The 20,052-nt window shown below is 38.3% G+C and overlaps 1 protein-coding gene across 2 annotated transcripts in view; it reads left to right on the top strand.

Annotated features, from left to right (window-relative positions):
• The window catches only part of ghr (growth hormone receptor), a 28,340-nt gene that overhangs the window by 3,963 nt on the left and 4,325 nt on the right, over positions 1–20,052 (top strand). For both annotated transcript variants that reach the window (XM_011478846.3, NM_001105090.1), the window contains 4 exon segments: positions 5,388–5,503; positions 16,777–16,906; positions 16,984–17,153; positions 19,745–19,923. In XM_011478846.3, the coding sequence (XP_011477148.1) occupies positions 5,392–5,503; positions 16,777–16,906; positions 16,984–17,153; positions 19,745–19,923 (591 nt within the window). In that variant the 5' untranslated portion in view covers positions 5,388–5,391.

The following is a 20,052-nucleotide window of genomic DNA, read 5'->3' as shown; positions in this document are numbered from 1 at the left end:
ACATGAAACTTGAATAAAGTTAAACTCAAACAAAAATTTCACTCTCCTGTCTTCATCTGAAGCCTCTCTTCCGTCAGCCTATCCACCCCAATGGGTTGACTTGATGGTGCTGATCTCTCTGCAGTTCTGCTTTGATCTAAACCAGAAAACTATGTCTCTTGCATCTTAGTGACCAGATCACTCAGCAGAAAAAAACTGTAGCGATTTAAAGAAATCATCATTTTTATAGTGTAATAGATCAAACCCTACAGGTTGAGCCATAAAAACCTTTGAATGTTTTCTAAAATTTGATAGATTTGAATCCTTCCCTAGCTTAAAACATGGCACATTTATGCGTTTTAAAGATATTTTTTTTACGTCCTGTTTTCTGTTATGTCAAATTTAGTGGTTTTCTCACAATTTAAATTGTCTTTTAATCCTATGTAGCATTTTTCTCCCAAATAAAACAAAATAAAACATTGATTTCTCAATCTTAGAGGATGTTTCAGAGGGACCTGGCTGAAAACTAGATGGCGCCTGACATCACCGGCCAGAAGCGGAAATTATGCAACTTACATCAACCCTAATACAAACCATAACCCAAAGTGCTCAGAATTGTAGAAAAAAACTTTTATTAAAGCTTTGAAACTGGAAAAACTGTATATGTTAGGATCGCCAGTTGAAATAAAGTTTTTCTGGGTGATATGGTGTGACTCCGGTTCTGGTTGACGACTCCTGGTTCTGGACACTGATGCCTGTAGCCCTCTTGGGATTTTTTTTTTAACCAAATTTTCTCTCTTTAGTTTTTGTGTGTGCATGTTTTTGTTTTTTTTTTAAAAAGTGGAAACGCAAAAACCCCAAAACATCAAATCTAAAGTAAGAGTCTTCATTTAGTAGTGGAAAACCGTGGTAAATGTGGAATCAGGGACTTCCAGCTAACATCCCTCACAGTCTTTATGTTCCTACATTTTTTTGTGGACCCTTAAACTAAACGTGGACTTGCATTGTGGCTTTGGGCACATCTGTGTGTGCACATGTTGCCTCTGCAGTAGCTGCAACTGTGTTGGATGACCTCTCACTCTCTAACCTTTTCTATTTCTTCTCCTCTTGCCAACCTTTCCCCTTTAATCCCCGCTCCCTCCCCCTCATTGTCAGCTTCCTCCCAAACACACAGGATTACGGTAATAGATATTTAAGAAAACATGGGAGAGGCATGTTGCTGGCATTGAGGTGCCAAGTCAACATGTGAATGTGTGCTGCATGCATGCATGCGTGCGCTGTAGGCCAGAGGTAGAGGCAGGGAGGAGGGGTTACCACACATTTCTGCCAAAGACCCCGAGAGGCCTGAGCTGAGACTCCCTCTATTCTGATTGGGGACTTGGCGCTCCTTCCTGTGATTCTCAGAAAACCGTCATTGGTCAAGAGAGGAGGAGAAATGGGGGACAAATGTGCACAAAATCGAGATGACATTCCAGGATTAAAACGAGGCCAAGGTAGAGAGAAAGGAGCTGCTTTGTCCTCCTTCGCTTTGGTTTCCCAACTGATGGAAAAAAATGTTCTAATCACTGTGATTGCATTGCCTGAGCCCGAGGAGAAAATTGATTTATTACAGGTTTTGAGGCTAAAGACTGAGAGACAGCGAAAGGGGTTGATGAGATCCGAAGACGATGGGGAGCTGACAGCTAGAGAATAGAGCTTTTGTGAGTGATCTGCTTCATAGCTTTAACCACAATTGCCTGCATTGTACGACCTGGACTTGAATGACATCTGGGCACATATTTATGTCATAGGCCAAACGTTTCAATCGTGTTTCGTCTCTATAACTCTTTCTTCCAAAAAAGACATTCTTTTGTTTTTGTGCATTTTCTGGATTATTGTGTTCTTGGTTTGTTATAAAGTTCAAGTAAATAGACATCTTGAACACAATAGATAGAAAATTAGCAAGATTAGGAATTCCGGTAAGATAAAACAATATAAAGCAGTGTGTGAAATAGAAAATTTGATGAGCTAAATTTCATAAAAGATGCTCAGAACAGGAAAATGTTGGGAGAAATGAAAACTCTGCATGCAGGATTGTAAGCTGCCTTGCAAACTTGTGGAGACACAGCTGTAAATAGCTAAGGGTGTGGACTCAAGGTTGGGCCTATATTTAGAAGTTGGACTTGTAGAACTCATCCACTGGCACCATCTTATTGACAAGTGAGAGTTTGCACGTGTTTGTACAAGGACCTTAGGGAAACAGGTAAATATTGTTTTGCACAAGATCCTGTATGTGTTCAGTGATTAAAATATACACGTTTTTGCAGCTTATTAATCTAAGGGGGACTGGAAAATATATATGTGAAGAAACTAAAGGTTAAGTTGAAATAGGTATAAAATTAGTGAAAAGTTTTAAAAACATGAATAGAAGTTAATTTTTTTTGGAATAATAAAAAACCGGTCAACATTTCTAGAGTTTAAAAATGACAAAGTTTTAAATTACTGCCATTTTTGAGACTCGATTAACTTCAGAAACATTCAAAATATTGAGCAAAGAAAACAGGGATCTGCTTCTTGACTGTATTTAGTATAAAGAGAACATGCAAAAAAAAAAAAAACGGAATTTAGACAAATATTAGACACATTTGTCAAAAAATTTGATATTAGAGTAGAGTTTAGCTCCTTTGTTGCAATAAAAATGTTAAAAGTATAGTATTTTGTTTAAATATTTGACTATGCGTGCTTCTGGCTAATTCTGACTTAAGTCAACAGTTGGTGACCGTAGATTTTATTTGAATATTTCACCTATATTTTTGATATTTAATATTTAAGTTACTGTTCTTCATCGTACTACATTAAATATTTTCCTGCAATCCATTTTTTTCCAACCCTGGTTCTCATGGTAACCTTTCTGCCCTTCTCTGCTGAGACGCACTGAGATTTAATGTCTGTCATTGGAAGGTCTGATCGTGACAACATGCAGGACAGTGTGAAACACAGCCTTAACCTGTTTTCCTTGTCATGCTTTTGTTGATATTTTCACGTGTGAACAAAATCCTTGACGGTCGTAGATGCGACTGAAGCCTCGGATTTATCCTCTAAAATGACCTGAATCAGCTGCCCTCAGGTCTCAGTGTAAGCCTTTGCAGACATTAGCCATACGGAGGCCTCGCCATATGTTTTCCACTCTCACTTTGGGGATAATTAAAAACCTGCCGTCACAGAACGAGCCGAGGATCAGATACCCTGCACAGACTGGTGTAATTTAGTTCTCCTTGGAGTATGTGCGAATGCACATAGCTGTTCGGTGTGTTTTTTTGTTTCTGTGTGTGGCCCTGCCATGGACTGGTGACCGGTTCAGGATGTACCCTGCCTTTCATCTCCACAGAAAGCTAGATTAGGCTGCAGCAGCTCCATCATTCTAAAGATGATGACGCATGCAGAGAAAATGGATATGCAGCTGAGTTTCAGATCAAGAAAACTAGAAAGAACACAACAGTTAACTAGTTTGGATAAATCTTTAAGTCTGATATTGTAAAATAACAATACTAATGTAAAAACCATAGATACAAAATTAGGTTTGCAACAAAACTAGGAGGAATAACCTATAGACTCAGACCTTTTTAACTGGATTCACACAGATTATGAGTTTCTATTGAACATTGACAATGTTGAGTTCATTGTCATGTGTTCTTGGTGCTATTTTTGTTCTAAAAATATAATTCAAGTGCAGGTCGTTGCTCTTCTTGAAATGTCCTGGGAGATTACAGTAAAACAAACATTTTTGCCGGTTTTTCATCCATTTTTTTTCATTTGTACTGAGCAGTTTTATAAAACTTTGCTTCCTTCACAGTTTTTCAACCGTAGATATACTAGTGTGGGAATCATGGCTACGTTACTGAAGTCTCTGTCTATTTCTAGTTGACTCTCATGGGCCATTTTTAAAGTTTTTTTTTACATAAACACCAAGATTGTTTGTAAAAAATAATTGAAATTCTTCTTCATTTCTGTTTCAACTGTTTCAAAGTCTTAAACTACCATTTCTTTGGCTAAGTGTCTAAGCCCAGTCAATCTTGGTTGCTTAACAAGCTGTTTAACAAATCTCAGGGGAGATCATTTGGTTTAGGATAAACCAGAGTCCTAAATACCAGGGCTTGGAGTTGGGTTGTTTGAAGCTGTGACTGTGTGAGAGAAACAATGAACATTTGCTTAAAAAGCTCCATTGTTTTAGCAATATATTTAAAAAGTTGTTGGATGTGTCTATCTAATTATTGTGTGAATTTAAAGAGGGGATCCATCCAGGTCATGACAGCTCATGACAAACTGCAAACAGCTGGAGGAAGATGTACAACATTTCAAAATGTTTCTGAATTGCAGTTTGCATACGTTTGAAGCTTCAGCAAAAGGGATAAAATTAATAAGTGATTGGTACATAATTAACCATTCTAATCATCAAAATCCCCCAAAAATGTGTCATTTTCTAGGACATACTGTAGTTTCTGCAGAGCGGCAGTAGTAAAGAAATACTCAATGCAATTTTGAACTTAATTTTATTCATTTATGTTCACCATCGAGAGAAAAATCCCACAGGATCATGTTAAAAACACCAAAAATATGATTGTTTTTGGAGTGGATATTTAAATTAGGGTTTCATGGTGACAAAAAAAAGAATCTAATCATTCAACAGGCACATATCGCTCATGCAAGCATGCCAGATGTATTCGTAATTTGTCATATCATTGCAATGCATTTGTACTCAAACAATCATGTGTAAAAGTTTGGGCAAATTTGCTGATTTGACATGTTTTTGTTTGCTGGAGCAGCCCAGAGCGACACTAGGCTTTGATTTTGACTGATTTGTGTCACTATTTAGATACTGACAGATCCAGTTTCATGTACTGGAAAGTAATTTCTGTATGTCAGTGTAAAAGCTGTGCAAACGACAATAAACTGATTCTGAATAATTCACTCTTTTGAACAAGTTTAGTATTTCCACCTAGTTACCTGATGCTCTAAGAATTTAAATTTAAAGGGGAAAAAAATAACAACAAAATCTTGAGAAGATTATTTTTAAAGTGAGACTAATTTTCACTTAATAAAAAGATACAACTTTTCTAAAATTATGGGAAATTGATCAACATATCTTGAATTATTACCTGTTTAAATGAAGTGCTGCATGATAGTGGCCTTACTCTGCACAGCAAAGCTGGATGGTAATTAATTATCCCCATGTCTCGTGTTGGGTTTCAAATTGCAAAGCTGAAAATAAATGGCAGTCACAATATGGGCTCGAATGATAGCTAGAAAGAAAAGGAGTAAAAGAGGGAGGGAGTCAGGTGGGGTGGGGTGGGGGTATTTAAAATGAACTTATGCAGTAGAACGGAATCAGAGTCTCGGCCTCTCTCTCATTCACCCCTGTGTCCCTCCAGGATCATGGCTGACGTATTCTCCCCCGGTCTTCTGCTCATGCTCATGATGTCTTCACTAGATTGGCTGTCCACTCCGGGGTCTGCCTTTCTATTTGACCGGGATCGAGCAAAATCCGGTGAGTTAATAATCTAATTTAAGATATGCGCTAAGAAAAGCACAATTATGCATGAAAAATTTAATGTTAAAATAGTGCAGATTTCCATCAAATATTAACAAATGTGATTTAGGTTTTGACTCTACATGATGTTGACACTTGTTATCACATCCTACGCCAGACATCAGTTGCAGAAATCTGTGTTTGCTAGGATGCATGTGGAAAGGTTCAGTGTTGAGCAAACGCTGCACTTTCTTGATTTGGCCTGTCAGGCTGCTCGGTGATCAATAGAGTCAGAGTAAATACATGCCCGGGACTTCGCTGTCAAAGTCCAGGGACGGAGGGATTCAGGATGCTCAGCCAGCTAGTCCAGCTCTTACCGAACCATTTGAAATAATTAGGTGAAAGAATGCTGTGGCCGAGGATGCAAACCAGACTTTTGTTTAAGTACGTTAACACTTTGGGAATGATGAAGAGGTCATTAAGAATGCACACCACATCCTTTCGGAAGTTTTTTTTTTAACTTATTCCTACACAACAAGCAGACACATTTCTTGTTTTTAAAATGTATTTATTTCCAACATGCAAAAAACAAAAGTGAAAAAAAAAAACTATTCTTAACCACAGAGCTGAAACAGCAATGACAAAAAAGAAAACTATAATAACTATTTAAGCTCACCCTTATATATTATAAATTACTTACAAATTAATTTGCAGCTTTATCTTGCAAAGTAACTCAAGCTTTATTTGATCAAAATGTGAGAAACTTTGAATTATAATGAATTTTTAATATGTCCAGAGTTTAAGACAGGAAATCTAGATGGGTGAGAAACCATTTTCTGAAGTTTTTTTAAATGATACGTTTTCTATGGGTTCATAAACTCATCAACCTAGATCACACTGCATCCCACACAATGACTGTATAAGAACTGGACTGAGTGGCTCCACCCCCCCTCACGTTTAAAAAAGGAAGTACCAGCTTAAGCATTTTTGAGGTTACACATGTTTTAAAAATGAAAAAAGCAAAATGGAACAAGCATGCCCAGATCAGAAAAACAAATCTGGATGTAGTAACAATTATTTTTTTATTTTATTTTCTTGCATGCAGGTAACTTAAACAGAAACGAATAAAAACCCCACAGTTGCTCCAGCCAACGTATTTTTTACATGATTTTAGAAGACAATAACATTTTTAAAGGGCACCTCTTTTTTTTCTGTGTGAGTTTACTGAAAAACAGCTGCAGACTAGAACTGGAATCCACTGAAGAATGCCAACACTTCTCATCTTCCTCTGCCAAGAAGTGAAGACCAAAGTTGTTTTCTGCTTCTCAGGAGCGAGCAGTGCAACATCTGCTTTTCTGAGATAAAGTGATCTATGTTCTGTTTGAAGGACTCCCAAGTTTCACCTCTGGTTTTTGGGTTTGTTGATTTTGCTTTAAGACAAGAGTGCTTAGGTCTAGATATCTATTATAAATGAACAAAACACATAATGGATAAAATTTCACATTACAAACTTTGAAAGAAGTAAAAAAAAAAAAAAAACAGGTTAAAGCTTACTTAAAGACCCACTCTGATAAAAATAGTGTTTTGGGTGTTTAACACCCAAAACACATTTATTGCATTTCTGAGTATTGCTTTATTCCAATTGTTGGGAATTATGATCAGATGAAAAAAAGCTGTTTGAAAAAATGTTTGTTGTTTTGACGTAGAGACTACTGTGGACAGGCCACAAGCTTCCTGCTCCACTCCATTCTGATGCATCCATCTGTAGACGACTAGATCCCTGTACGTCTTTTATTTTCCTCGTCTGAGCTGGCATCTGACTCAAAATTGTACGGCTGGATAGCTCCCAATTTTGCTCGCCATTTTAGTTACACCGTTAATGATGGCTTGGGGGTGTGAGGGTTTGGGAGCTAGCGAGAGAGCATATAAACAGAGAGCTCTCATTAATGACAAGGAGAAAGAAAGGGGTGGGCTTGCTCTGCAAGAGTCCCGCCCACAACTCAGAGGCCAATATCTGATGATTTTCTGCCACTCTGCAGAAACTATGTCCTAAAAAACAATACAGATTTTTTTATTTTGGCTAAAAACGGCATAATCATGATTGAAATACCTGTGGGAAAACTTTTACAGTAGATCAAAAGATGATGAGGGAGAGATTTTGAAATTGGACTCATCTGGATCCTTTGGCACTTTGCTAAATTATTTCTCTGATCAGTGTTTTTTCTGACTCCCCTTTGTCATCTAAAGTTCTACGAAAACACTAAGGATACTCTTAGAGTTTTACTAGCCTCTTCTACTTTCTGCAAAATTTTGTTAAAGGGCCTGTGTCATGAAAAATCCACTTTTTTTTAGCTTTTAGGTTTATTGTAGTGTTAATTCCTCACAAAAAACAAACCCAAAGCGGTATTTTGATCCATTTATGCATCTCTGAGCTTTCCTCTAAAACCAGCCCCTCCCAATCCATGAAAACACGTTGGTTCTCACAGTGTGATGCAGAGAAGCGAGAACAGGCTAACATACACGCCCGCTTTCTTTACTGAGCTAGCGGTGATCGGCAAAATATTTTAAATATACGTAAAGACCAAAAGTTTTGACACACCTTCTCATTCAATTGAATGGGAAGTTGTGTCCAAACTTTTGGTCTGTACTAGGCCTGCACAATATACCGCAAATTTATCGTTATCGCAATATCCAGCTCTGCAATATGCATATCGCAAAAGACGGCGAATATCGCAATAAATTGCAAACCCAAAATGTGTTAAAACAATCTTCAAGCAGCTTGAAGCATTTAACGAATCAAATAAATCCCTTTATGCTTTGACCAATCAGATGGACGCCTTCCCATTGTTGACCAATCAGATGGACGCCTATTATGTTAGATGTTTGTCCCCCATGTCGATGAGGGTCATTTGGAGTATCATTTTTAAACTGTTGCAATGAAATGGGAATGATGTTTTTGTTTATTTTTCTATTTGTTTATTTACCGCAAATTTATCGTTATCGCAATATTGATCACTAATATCGCATATCGCAAGTTTTCCTCATATCGTGCAGCCCTAGTCTGTACTGTATATGGATATAGTTTACTCTGAAAGGCTTAAGAATAGCATGATGCAGGCCCTTTATAGAATTGTGTTACAATAGCACTTGTTTTATATCTGACTTTGTATTTTGGCTGCTATTCCTTTCTTTCAATATAGTCCATGTTCCTTGAGATCTTTTAAAGGAACTAATTTTGCAGATTTGATTTTTACAACACTTTGTGCTGAGATAACAATAACTGATCTAAAACTTCGATTCAGATAAAAGGTTAAAAGAAAGTTTGACCCTTTGTAAGCAGGATGCATAAAAACAAGTAACCGCTGTGGGTATTTTCCAAATAAAAAGCAATAAAAAAGAGCAAATATTTTCCACTAATTTGAAATAATATTCTGGAGAAAAACCTCTTTATCCCTCTAAAGCCCTCTTGTCCCTCTGAAAAGCTCTGTGGCAAACCAGAGACAACTGGGTGAGGTCAAATCATTAAACATTTTGACGGGTCTCTCTCCTTCCAATCTCCAAATGGTTTCCTGTGAAGACTGTGGTGAGGCGGTCCTGGTCTTCGTCAGCAACTGCTAAAGCTGTGTAAACACACAGCAGAAGGTGATGGTCCAATGCCGGACAAGCTCCAACCCGACATTGAGTTGCTCTCCTTCCTACTCGAAATATTGTGCATCTGAGATATCCTCAGCATTGTTTCCTTTTAGGAAAAACAAAACAGAAAACTAACAAAAGGAGGAAATATATAGGTATTTAACCTAAAAGATCTTTCCTGGAACTCTGCTTTTGATACCTCCTGCCAAACTACAGACCAAATGTGAATGTTTGGAAAAGATTTCTGTATAGTTAAAGGTTTACCAGAGGTTTCTTGGCAGTGTTTAGATCTATGCTAAATGCTGTATACTAACATAGCGCTTTTCTACTTTCCTTTAGGCTCAAAGTCCTAATCCCTCACACACATTCACACACTGATGGTGGAGGAGCTACCATCATTAGTGTGCCCTCAGTCACTTGTTAGTTCTTTCTTTTTAAGTGGGATTCGCTCGTGAAGCTCTTGGACTGATCCTGCAGAGACAGGCTGTATTCTTGGCCACAGACAGGATAACCCGTGGTAGCTGTGCAGAGGTGGTTTGGTGTGTCTAGCTTGTACATACAATCTGCAATTACACGCACTTCAAAGGAGAGCTGTGGGTGTGTGCAGCAAAGCTGGGGCCTTGTGTTGGTTTTAGTTTCTGAAGTTAAAAACAAAGTTGGATGCTTTCAAAGCAGTGGACAGATATGCTTGGTGTTGATAGAAGGTAATGGATGGGGTAGAAGAGAGAAGGTTTTTCTCTAAGTGAGCTTGATAAACTTTCTTTTCCATTCATGTAACCATAAATGATCCAGCTTTTCTGTTGAATAAACAACCGTAGGAAAGGAATACATGTATATTGGCTTGATTTTCTTTTTCCATTTTTTCCCCCCATCTGAATGGTGAAATTCTGCTTCAGCCCTTATCCCTTGAGCAGGACACAGACATGAAATGCTAGACACTTCTCCCCATGTTCATTGTAAAAGAAATCAACCAGTTTTGTCTCTTGTCCATTACAGAAGTTTGGTCGAGCATATTCCGCCATCTTTGATGACTTTAAAGTTAAGATTAGAAAAATCTAGGCTTTCTAGAATCTGAAAGGGACAGTTGTTTCCAATGTTGAGCACAAATCCAAAAGGGATAATATTGGGGAATGTCAAAAGTTACAAGCCTTAGTCATTATAACTTATTGCTCCATTGTTTACCAAAAATATATTAAAGTTTACCTTTACAGATTTTGCGATTGTTAAATCAAAACCTCATAAAGAAATTGAATTTATGGGGGTCACACTGTGGTGGAACCCCCATGTTTTGGGTCCCAGGTAATGTGAAGTGACCTGTTAGCTTGTATTGAGACTGTTTGAAGCCAGTTCTGTAGCTCTGATGACACCAGACTCAGGGTATTTAAAAGATCACACCTAAACTTTTGACAGCTGACAACAGTAGTTGTCAATCAATAAAATCTAGAATTCCCACCATGACATGACTGAAAAGCTGTCCAAGGACAAGACTGAATCTCCCCAAGGGCTAAAAGAGCATTATATATATATAGCATGTCATTACAGCATGAGCGAAGAATCCAAATTCTTTTGTGGCAAACCCTTTTTTAAAGCATTAATGGCTGTTATTTTTTTTATTTTTTTTTTAAGTTGTCCTATGTCATCTCATTGAAGTGCATATAAAGGGGCATGCACACAGCCACTATGTACATTTTCTGCATATTACACGCATATAAATTGGTCATACGTGAATATACGTGGAAAACGTAGAAAAGCTGTGGTCTTAATGTGAAAATTTCAAAGATGTATCGCAAATGAACCATGTTAAAACCATGGAAGAATTACCAATAAACTACGCAAAGTTCTGATGAGACAAATGTGATCAAAATTTAATGCTGTTTGGGTCTAATAAAACAGAGTTTCTGGTTCTGTTGGCTTGCATTGGATCATTAGCTGGAGCTGAAAAGTTCCTGGGATCATCTGAATGAGCCTTCTGGGTCACTGTTTGCTGAACTGACCGTGACTTCAAAGCTGTGAGCTCTGCACGGAGGAGCAGATGTAGCCACGTCTCTTCATCCAGCGGTCTTGTTCTCTGGTCTTGCTGGCATTAGAAGGCAGGATGCATTCATGGAGCTGAACAATAGGGCTTTCAGACTCTGTTTTTGTTTTGAAAGCTGCATGTTTACTATATCTGGAGCACATTGCTGTGTCCAAGCACTCGTGTTAAGCTCCATGTGCTTGCGGACAGTTATTTATATCACCTGTTTATGTTCTGTTGTTTGTGTCGTGTTGCAGACTCTCACCTTTCTCCTGCAATCATCTGTGACCTGATCTGTGTTTTCTCTCGCTTTTTTCTCTGTTTTTTTCTGCTATTTAGCTACAAAATACAATCCTTTTTCTTTCCCGTAAAGTAAACCTTTCTAACAAAATTTGCGGTGTGTCTACAAATAAGTCTAATTTTAATTATGCCTTTCTTCCCATGTATTTCCCAGAGGGACATTTTGGGCATGTTTGCGGTGCAGGAGCTCGATGTAGGACATGGCAGACACAAGAGTGTCAAGCTCAGTTTGTGTTGCAAGACTGGTTAACTAAATAGACATACAAAAAAAAGCACACAAACAAACACTGAGGTTGCAGCAGTATGCAAATATCTGGCGATGGTGATGTGGCAGGCCAAACTGCTGAACTGAAGCTCCACATTTACATAACAGTTTGAATCTGTGCCTGCTTCATGGACAAATGAAGCAATTAAACTGTTGGATATGAAGCACTAAAGGGGAGAAAAACAGCTCACTGCCAAATCCCAATAAGGCATCTTTTTATTTTTTTACTGTTTACTAACCTATAATTGGTTTAATTCTATTGTGTTTAATTAATCCTTTGCTTTCAGTGTTTGCTTGGGAAATCTGGTGACTTTTCGCAGCATTGGACAGTAAACAACAGCTGAATTTATGATGTGCTAACACATGCTTGCCCAACACACTGAATTCAGATATTGGGAAAGTTTATTGACATCTTCCTGCCTGGAAAAGAATTGGAAAAACACTGAAAGTCACAGAAAAACCCACCACACTGGTCATCTTTTTTAATCCCTTTTTTGTTTGTTTTAAATGGAAGGACCCCAAAAATCTCAGAAGTATTAGTTATTTTTGTGTCAAAGTCTTTTTGTTCTACACAATTTGTTTTTTAACCATGTTCTATAAAAAAGGAAATCAATCAGACCTCTGCCTTTATGTGTATAAAATGAAAAGCGGGAAATTAATCATTATAAAGGACTAAAAGCGAAACTGATAACATTTTTTGTAGTTTTATTCAAGTGTAAATATTTATTCAGTTTTTGATCTTTTGACTTTGTCCTCTTTTTACCATCAGCATCTTATATTTCCATTCATTACTCATTAAAATACTTGCCTCTGGGGCAGGTTTGTTTTGAACAATATCTTAAATGTAATTAATTTCTTTTTTTCTGTTCACATGGTTCCTCCTCACGTCTTCCTTCTTGGATTTCTCTCTGATCTCTCCTTTTCCTCTTAGCAGCTTCTCGAAGTGTGACAAACCATCAACATTAACTTCATTCTGCAAACGAGCTGGAAAAGCAGTTAATTCAAAATGTCATAGCCTTGTTTCCTCTCTTCATTACGGTTAAGCATTTCACAACAGGGAGCTGATAAGTCACCCCTTTCTCAACATCTTTTTAGCGCTGATAGCCAGCTGGTGCAAAGGCTGGTGCTTTATTTAGTGGATTTTGAACATTACGGCCTAAAGCTGACATCAGTGCAGATACATGGGGACACGCTTTCCACTAGAACAGGCTAGGTACATATAAACAGCCAGAATGACGCAGATGCTTACTAACGCTGAAAATCAGTTTTCCTTCTCTGGTCTAAGGCACTCTGCCGTATATTTTTCTAAGTGGTAGCTGACAGGATTTCAAACCACAAAAACATTCTTGAATCTCCCCTTAAAATAAAATAAAGGCTGGCATAATTAGCAACAGTTTTATAGTTTATTTGAATTTTCCAAACAGGTCGTAAATCTTGTGTGTTGGATTCAACCTGAACCAGTCATTTTGCTGTCAAAAACGTTTTAAAATGGATTTCTGTCAGTACTCCACTGCTTTTTTACACTCTTATTAGGATTTTTTTGAGATACATTTAAAATGTTTTAATATTTTTGTGCAGCTTTAAGGTTTACCTTTTACTAAGGGGCAATTCTCTGACTCCTGAGTTGAAGCTCATTGAAAGTAGTCATAAAGTAGTCATTTAGATCCTATTCTGTGTCTGTTAAAGTCCCCCATTGATAATCTTTTGTTCTATTTTAAAAGCATCCCCAGTGGTTAGCGCTCTTGCCTCACAGCAAGGAGGCCCCTGGTCAGAGTCCTGGCTGGGGGACCTGAAACAGAGCATCAATGGGGGAGTTAAGCATGTTTTCCCAGTGCATGCGTGGGTTCTCTCCGGCTTCCTCCCGCAGTCCAAAAACATGCTTCATATGTTAATTGGTTACTCTAAATTGTCCTTAGGTGTGAATGTGAGAGTTCGTGGGTGTGTGATTGTGGCCCTGCGACAGACTGGCGACCTGTCCAGGGTGTCCCCTGCCTGCCTTCGCCCGCAAGTGGCCGGGATAGACTCTGGCTGCTCCGTGAAGATGAGTTAATTAATTTTAATAGAAAAAAATGCCACACGAACATGTTAAAAACACCAATTTTCATCAGGAAGGATCTTTCAAAACTATTCATATTAGAGTTGTGTCCACGCACCTGAAAAATAGCGAGTCTTACAATCAACAGGTACCAGGCACAACCCTGAGTCAGGTAACTCATGTACACAAAACTAACCCTTTTTTATGTGACCTGTCTTGCTGTAACTCTAAGCCCTTCTTTGCACGCAGTGCCTGCAGGATCCTTTGATAGTGCCAGTTGGAATTTTCTGGCAGGAGGGTGAAGGGCTGAGTTGAAATAGCAACCCTCTGGGAACCATGACAGTGTGCAGGGGAGGAAAGGTGGGAAAAGCACAACCGTGTAGATGTTGGGTAAATAATGAGTCAAGTTAAAAGTGTGAAAAGTAATCAAAATGAGAGGTTTTTCTGTGTGAATAAATAATGGGCTGCCTGTGTTTGGTTTGTAGATAACAGCATTTGGTTGAAGTAGTTGTGGAAACAAGTGTTTTACAAAGATGTTTATGCTAAACAGGTGTTTGAATGTGATAAATGTTTTGTTTTAAAGTGAGATTTACCATGAACTGAATCTGTAAACATGTGGTTTTTTGCAGCAGTCGATTTTAAGCTGCTGTTCTGCTGCAATCTGTCTCTAATGTGCTTACATTAAGACCAGCGTTTATCCTGCAGCCAGAAAGAAAATGAAAGAGCAAGGGGAGAGGGAATGCAGCTTAAATCAATGACACCTCTTAGTTGATTATGTATGACTGCAACAAACTGTGGAACAGCATTTTGGATGAGAAACAAGTCTGTTACAGGAGTTCGGGTGGGAAATTGTTGATGAGAAATGAGAGTGTGCCAGGAGAGCAGTGCAAAGGGCTGAGTCAGGACCTCAAGGTCTATATTTATAGGTTAAAGTCGATGGGAGATATTTAACGCAAGACATAAATCAGAAAATTATTTATCTATGTTTTTGTTTAAGAACATATTAGCATATTAAGTCACTTTATTTCATCTTACCGTTTTTGGTGCCATTTATTATACCCATTGAACCCTTTTCACTGATGCTATTACCTATTGGAGGTGTGTAAATGAGTTTAATAAAAAAAATTTCTTTAAACTATATGAGGTAAAAAGCGAATATATAGTGAGTCCAAGTTCTGGAATCAATTTAAGTATACAGCTCGAGTTTTCTTTGAAAGTCCCACTCTGATCATCTTTGGATCTGTTGCATAAGCGTTCCTGGTGGTCTTTTATTAATAAAAATTCAGTTTTTTTGAAAAATCCAAAAACCTGTGTCCTTTTCAGGAAATAGTTTCTGCAGAGCGGCAGTAGTTCATCAGAAATTGACCTTTGAGTCAATTTGGGTTGGATTGTTCGTGTGGAATGAGCCTTCCTTCCTTCCTTCCTTCCTTCCTTCCTTCCTTCCTTCCTTCCTTCCTTCCTTCCTTCCTTCCTTCCTTCCTTCCTTCCTTCCTTCCTTCCTTCCTTCCTTCCTTCCTTCCTTCCTTCCTTCCTTCCTTCCTTCCTTCCCTCCTTCCTTCCTTCCTTCCTTCCTTCCATTCTTTCTTTCTTCCTTCCTTCCTTCCTTCCTTCCTTCCATTCTTTCTTTCTTTCTTTCTTTCTTTCTTTCTTTCTTTCTTTCTTTCTTTCTTTCTTTCTTTCTTTCTTTCTTTCTTTCTTTCTTTCTTTCTTTCTTTCTTTCTTTCTTCCTTCCTTCCTTCCATTCTTTCTTTCCTTCTTTCTTTCTTTCCTTCTTTCTTTCTTCCTTCCTTCCTTCCTTCCATTCTTTCTTTCTTTCTTTCCTTCTTTCTTTCTTCCTTCCTTCCTTCCTTCCTCACTTTGTTTACACTTTCTCTCGTTAGTGAGCAATATCGGAGCTACCCACCCACACATCTGGCTCATAACTGCAGAGTGGAGAAGGGAGCTTGTGGTCTGCCCATTGTAGATTTTATGTCACAACTATCTTAATCTTAATGTTTTTCAAACTGCTTTTGTTTCTTTTGCAATTTTATTTTTTTATAAATGTTCGCCACTTTGAGAAAAATGTTATTAAAAACACAATTTTCATCAGAGTGGGTCATTTATATCCGCAGCAAACAGAGTCATTATTTAGTACTGTCACGCCTTAGCCACATGCCGTCATACAGAGGTCCTGTGGGTTTTTGGGTTGTCTAGGCCGGAGAGGGTCATAGAACGGTGCAGCTTCATCTTAAAGGGAGCTCAGTATGGAACATTTACTGCTGAAATATTTACCCAGTGATCTGGCTGACACAATTCAAAGGGGTTTGGGTTCATTGGAATGGCGTTCTTATCCGGCTATTTTATCTGCTTGATATGAGTTTCTCACATACCTCTCCTTCTGCTTTTCAACGCATGTGTATGTATAAGGAGATTGTACATGTGTGAATGTGGGTAATTCTTATAATCTGTACGTGTTCACAAACTATCTACCCTTTATCGTATTTTCATTCATTTTAGCCCAGATCGCTGCATTTTGTCTTGTGTTTTAATTTTTGTTTCATTATGTTGTTTCGTATAAATAATGAAAAATCCAAATAAAATATAAAAAGGGAGCGTAGGAGTGTCTTGCACTTACTTAGAGACTCATGGGGCTACCCTTAGGGATGTCATGAAAATAGAATGTACAATGTGCGTGTGGGAAGGGTATTGTAAAGTATTTGTAAAGATAAATGTGAAAATGTACATGACCATTTTTGCATTTTAGGCTCACCAACTAGTCAACGATCTTAAACTTTTCTGCGGGCCAACTGTAAAGTCCTCACAGGTTTGTCCATTTTTCGCCCGTAACCACCCGTAAGGGCAGTTGAGACGAAGGCATTACATGAAACCTCATTTGCCGAATAACAGTGAGCCTTTCAGGGTCTTGTACATTTTGTAGATTTATTCCACTTGATATTTAAAAAATCTCTTTCCGGAGTTTGTAGAAATCATTAAGAGTGACAGTGATTATCTCCATCCAGCTTGATTTGTTCTGTTGTAATATTCGTTTTCTCTTTTTCTTTCAGCGCCCCTTGAACCCCATTTTACGGAATGTGTATCAAGGGACCTGGAGACATTCCGATGTTGGTGGAGTCCGGGTTCATTCCAAAATCTGTCTTCACCTGGAGCACTGAGAGTCTTCTACCTTAAGAAAGAGTAAGAGCCAACCAAGGCCTGCGTTATTACAATGCTTAGGGGCTTCCCTCTGACAGTTTCTCTGTATATATTTTCAGCCCTCCCTTAAGTGAATGGAAGGAATGTCCGGAGTATAACCATTTAAACAGGGAGTGCTTCTTTGACGCAAACCACACATCAGTTTGGCTTCCCTACTGCGTGCAGCTTCGGAGCCAAAACAACGTCACCTATTTCAACGAAGAAGACTGCTTCACTGTGGAGAATATTGGTAAGTAGCATGTTTCAGCTTGTGTTTAAAAAGAAACCCACATGCTGTCAGCTATTGCTCTGAGAGATGCTGCGTGAAAATTCAACTTAAGATGTTTTCAATTGTTTAAAGTTTTCCTCGGGGACCAGTTCTGAAACCACTTCTCTTTATACTTGCCTAAACTTTTGTATTCAAAAAAAGTACATTTTTTATGAGTACTTTATTAAAATGGCTTTACCTTGTTTCTTTTTAATCAAATAATGAGTTTTTGTAATTTTTGTTCTTTTAACATGCTATTATATCATCTTTGCTCAGCTGCTGACAGTGTTGCACACGATGATGTGGTACGAGTTGTGCAGGACAGTAAGACAGTAATGAGATGTAGTGAGACGTAGGTGTGACAGAGGAGTTCTAAATGGAGGTTGGACTGCACCAATGAGCAGTTTGAACTCCTTCTTGTTTGAGTGACAGATGAGGTTAGACAGAAATCTCTGTGGACCCTGATGTTTGCAGATGACACTGTGATGTGTAGTGAAAGAAGGTGGAGGAACCTCTAGACAGTTGGAGGTTTAGGGTCTTAATTAATTAAATCAAAATAAAAATAACATTCTACAATAATTATTCAAACGTAAACTCTATTCAAAAGCTTTAACAAAAATTTAGCAGTTAAGCTTCTTTTTAAATGTTCCACCATGCATGAATACCCCACATCCTTAGAGCTAAATGGAAGGACAAAAGGACAAACACTTTAAACAATTTGGGTTGTTCACCAAAACTACATGTAATAATCATAAATTATATTATCATAAATCTTTATTGCCCTTAAAATGGTAACAATGTAATGGGTTGGTTTTCTAAGCCACTAATTACTCATCTACTCAAAGAAAGGTTGTTTTTTTTTACCACACATAAGGACATAAATTAAAAAAAAAGAGAAGTTTTATTACATGTTTTAAAAAAGACACACTTAAACTTTTAATTGGAGGAAACACAAACTGAATAGAAACAAAAGAGCTACAGTTTCTGTTGGTTCACATATAGACTTGGATGCAAAAGGAAGCAACAAGGGTTTTATGGCTGTGTTTATGTAAAAAAAACTGCATTATTGGATTGGCGAAAATAGAAAATACATGCAAAAAATAAAGTAAAAGATAATGAGTTTGGAGTTATTTTACTCCTACATGAATACATTTAGTTTAAGCCAAACTGGTCAGGCCATTTATGGGTGGATTTTGACTCCGAAATGGCAGAGGAATCTTAATAACATGCACTAAAAATGACAGATGACAGACAAAGGTTAACGTCTTTGTCCATCAGTTTGTCATAAATAACTTTTAACTGCATTTCTCCATCTTTTTTTTTCTTCCTATTCCAGTTGAGAGACTAAAAGTATTTTGTTCACCATTTTTTTCACTGAAATTATTTTTTGGAGATCATAAACGGATGGTCAGGTAGAAGATATGAAGCAAATATTTGACAACTTTTGATTTCTAATACACTAAGCCAAGCATGGAAGGGGAGGGGTTTTAGAGTTAGTGCCAAAGGAGCTGTTCTAGGCCCGAATGCAAATTTTATGTAATAGCAACCATGTATTAGGAGTCACTTCACTCACCTTTCTTTGCCTCATGCTTGTTTGAACTTGGACGTGTTATTTTGAACACGTGCAAAGGCTGAAAAATACGAGCTGCTGTCATACCATTGTGTTAGGTGTGTCACAGTACAGCTGAACCTGCGACCTTAGTGACATGCACCCATACCGGGGTGGTTGGTTTGTTGGTTGTCCGGTCCATGGAGAGTCATAGAGAGGAGTGGCTGCATCATAAAGGGAGCGCAGGTGTGTCTTGCAGTTTCCTTGAGGCTTGTACGTCCGCTTAAAGGGACTTCATCAAAATGGAATGTACCATTATCGTGCCTGTAGTAATGTAAGTTACACGCACCTATGACGTAGAGGTGATGCTGTCATACGGTGCCCTAATGCTGCACTATAGTCTTTCTTAAAGTGCATGTATGCATGCATGGGGTGTGCCTGTAGGATACCCACTCAACCTATGCTCCAATTGTCTAATTTGCTCATTTCTAACAGTCAGGCTGGAAGCAAGAAGTGACCAATGGGTGCTTAAGGAGCAAGCACTTATCACTAGAACAGCACCAACAGGCACCTTGTGCAGTGCGCAGGGTTCGTGGAGGTTGAAAAAATATGAAATCCGTATGACGTGCCTGCATTACGTGTTGTATAAGTGTTTGCAACAGCCTGTCACCCACAGCGGGCCCGTAGAAAAATGTGAATGAGCATTTTTGCTTTATGGGCTCACCAAACGATCTATGATCCTAAAATGTTGCGAGAACCACCTGCGTGCCCCACACAGGTTTGCCGTTGTGACTAAGGCATAATTAAGTAGACGTTGAGTTTGTGCTGAAGTGTACTTTTCTTTATTTTCTCCTTTTTTTCTCTAGATATTTATTAGTGTTTATTAGATTGACTCATTACTGAAACGGTGCAGAATGCTGGTCAAACGTTTTCTGTTGGAAAACCAGTGCACTTTGTGAAGAACTTGACTGAGTCAAAGTGCTTAAATAGCTGCATATCTGAACTTCTGCCCTTTTGCTCACAGTGCGCCCTGACCCACCAGTGTCTCTAAACTGGACCCTGCTGAACGTAAGTCCCTCTGGGCTAAGTTACGATGTCATGGTCAGCTGGGAGCCCCCACCCTCTGCAGATGTCCAAGCAGGCTGGATGCGCATCGAGTATGAAGTCCAATACAGAGAGAGAAACACCACAAACTGGGAAGCCGTGAGTCCTGCTTACAATATCCTCTCCTTACCTTAAAAAGTTCTTTTAATCTGCATCAAGTAATATTCTATGTTTATTGGCCAGTTACAAACCTATAAATGCCCCTTCTTAAAAGTAGTAGGTAGATTC

Source organism: Oryzias latipes, chromosome 9, assembly GCF_002234675.1.
Source record: "Oryzias latipes chromosome 9, ASM223467v1".
NCBI classification, from domain to species: Eukaryota; Metazoa; Chordata; class Actinopteri; order Beloniformes; family Adrianichthyidae; genus Oryzias; species Oryzias latipes.
Note: the sequence above shows the minus strand (reverse complement) of the source record. Positions and strands in the feature narration are given on the sequence as shown.